The following is a 2,546-nucleotide window of genomic DNA, read 5'->3' on the forward strand; positions in this document are numbered from 1 at the left end:
TGGGTGAGGGGGGGTGTGAGTGGGTGGGTGAGTAAGTGAGTGAGTGAGTAAATGAATAAGTAAGTGAGTGAGTGAGTGAGTGAGTGAGTGAGTGAGTGACTGGGTTGGTGGATGGGTGAATGAGTTATTGACTGAATAAGTGAATGAGTGAGTGAGTGAATGAATGAGTAAGTGAGCGAGTGAGGGAAAAAGTGAGTGACTGGGTTGGTGGATGGGTGAGTGAGTGATTGACTGAATGAGTGTATGAGTGTGTGAGTGAATGAATGAGTAAGTGAGCGAGTGAGGGAAAAAGTGAGTGACTGGGTTGGTGGATGGGTGAGTGAGTGATTGACTGAATGAGTGTATGAGTGTGTGAGTGAATGAATGAGTAAGTGAGCGAGTGAGGGAAAAAGTGAGTGAGTGAGTGACTGGGTGAGTGAGTGAGTGAGTGAGTAAGTGAATGAGTGAGTGAGAGAGTGAATGAGTGTGTGAGGGAGTGAGTGAATGTGTGATTGAGTGACTGATTGAATGAGTGAGTGAGACATTCATGTGAAGCGGGCTCTCTCTTTCTCTCTCTCTCTCTCACTCCCTCTCTCTCTCTCTCTCTCTCTCTCTCTCTCTCTCTCTCTCTCTCTCTCTCGCACTGTGTGCCGTTGTAGTTTGGCGGACACCGACAGGTGTAAGAGTTGATCTCATCCACACAGGTACCCCCGTGTTGGCACGGGTCGCTCCAGCAGTCATCGATGTCTCGGTCAACTGAGGACGGGGGGAAGGGGGGGGGAGAGGAGGAGAGGGGGAACAAAACACCAAACCGTCACTTTGTTTGTTTATTGGTTCGTTTGTTTGTTTGTTTGTTTGTTGGTTGGTTGGTTGGTTGGTTGGTTGGTTTGGTTGGTTGGTCGGTCGGTTGGTTGGTTGGTTGGTTGGTTCGTTGGTTGGTTGGTCGGATGGATGGATGGATGGTTGGTTGGTTGGTTGGTTGGTCAGTTGGTTGGTTGGTTGGTTGGTTGGTTGGTCAGTTGGTTGGTTGGTCGGATGGATGGATGGATGGATGGATGGATGGTTGGTTGGTTGGTTGGTTGGTTGGTTGGTTGGTTGGTTGGTTGGTTGGTTGGTTGGTTGGCTGGTCAGTTGGTTGGTTGGTCGGATGGATGGATGGTTGGTTGGATGGTTTGTTTGTTCGTTTGTTTGTATGTTAGTATTTAGCACCCATAAACGGCAGCTTGCACTGTATGCTTCCCAGGAAGTTGAGTTTGTTTCAGAATGCTCTCAGGTCTTTAATTTTAATTTTAGTAAGTGTTTTACGGCACTTGCAACACAATAAAGTCATGGCGCACTCATATGACCTTATGCAGTTGCGAGCGCCGTAAAACCCCGTACTAACCAAAAAAAAAGGTCATGTAAGTGCGGAAGATTAGAGGTGTTACAAGAGAGTAAGGGAGGAGGAGAGAGACGGACAAGAGTTTTTGACAGGAAAGAAGGGGCAAACCACACCAGAGCATCCGCAAACCACCCACAGTTTGTTTGTTAGTGTTTTAGCGCCCATAAATGGCAGTTTGCACTGTATGATTCCCAGGAAGTTGAGTTCGTTTCAGAATGCTCTCAGGTCTACTGGGGTAATAGTATAGATTGTGAAGCGCATAGAGCTTGCTGTTGAGCGGGTACTGTATTTGCGCTATACAAATGCTATCTATAACGGCATTTGTAACACAAATAGGTCATTGAGTACCGAATATTAAAGGTGTTACTAGAGAGTAACATACAGAGAAAAGAACGAGGAGGGATAAGGATGATAGATGTTAGATAGGAAGGTAAGAAAGAGCAAATCATACCAGAACACCCGCCAACCACCCACCTTAGGAGATAGTTTTAAGGCACTTATAACACAAATAGATCAGTAAGTGTCGATTATCAAAGGTACTACTTGAGAGTAACATACACATAGAAAAGAAGGAGGAGAAATAAGAATGATAAATGTTTGATAGCAAAGTACAAAACAGCAAATCACATCGGAGCACCCGCCAACCACAGATTTGAAGGGTGGATGGTGCATGTCTCCGAGGGGTGTGAACCGTTTAGTTTTAGTAAGAGTTTTACGGCACTTGCAACACAATAAGGTCGCATAAGTGTCGAAGAATAGAGGTGTTACAAGAGGGTAACAAACGCAAACAAGGAGGAGGAGAGAGAAGGACGACAGATGTTTGATAGAATAGAAGGAGCAAACCACATCGGAGCACCCGCAAACCACCCAAAGGTGTTACAAGAGAGTAACAAACACAGAAAAGAAGGAAGGGGGCGAAGGACGATAGCTTTTGATAGGAAAGAAGGAGCAAACCACACCAGAACACCCGCCAACCACCCACAGTTTGAACCGTGTCGAGGCGAGATAGCACTCATTAACCTTCTGGGCTGGTATGTCAGCGAGATGAGAATCAAGGAAATGGACTAGCACCCAAATGTTAATAATATGATAACGACTTCCGCATGTATGAGTAGGGGGCAGTTAATGTTTTTAGGTCCTCGTGAACTCGAGAGAGAGAGAGAGAGATAGGGGTGTGGGAGGGAGG

The 2,546-nt window shown here is 46.1% G+C and overlaps 1 protein-coding gene across 1 annotated transcript in view; it reads right to left on the reverse strand.

Annotated features, from left to right (window-relative positions):
* LOC101858382 (protein crumbs) overlaps positions 1–735 on the reverse strand; it is a gene marked incomplete at both ends in the record, with an annotated part of 42,266 nt that extends 41,531 nt beyond the window's left edge. The window contains 1 exon segment of the mRNA XM_005112894.2: positions 617–735. Coding sequence (XP_005112951.2) covers positions 617–735 — 119 coding nt within the window.
* Between the last annotated feature and the right edge of the window lie 1,811 nt (positions 736–2,546).

This window comes from Aplysia californica, unplaced genomic scaffold, assembly GCF_000002075.1.
Source record: "Aplysia californica isolate F4 #8 unplaced genomic scaffold, AplCal3.0 scaffold01473, whole genome shotgun sequence".
Taxonomy (NCBI): domain Eukaryota; kingdom Metazoa; phylum Mollusca; class Gastropoda; order Aplysiida; family Aplysiidae; genus Aplysia; species Aplysia californica.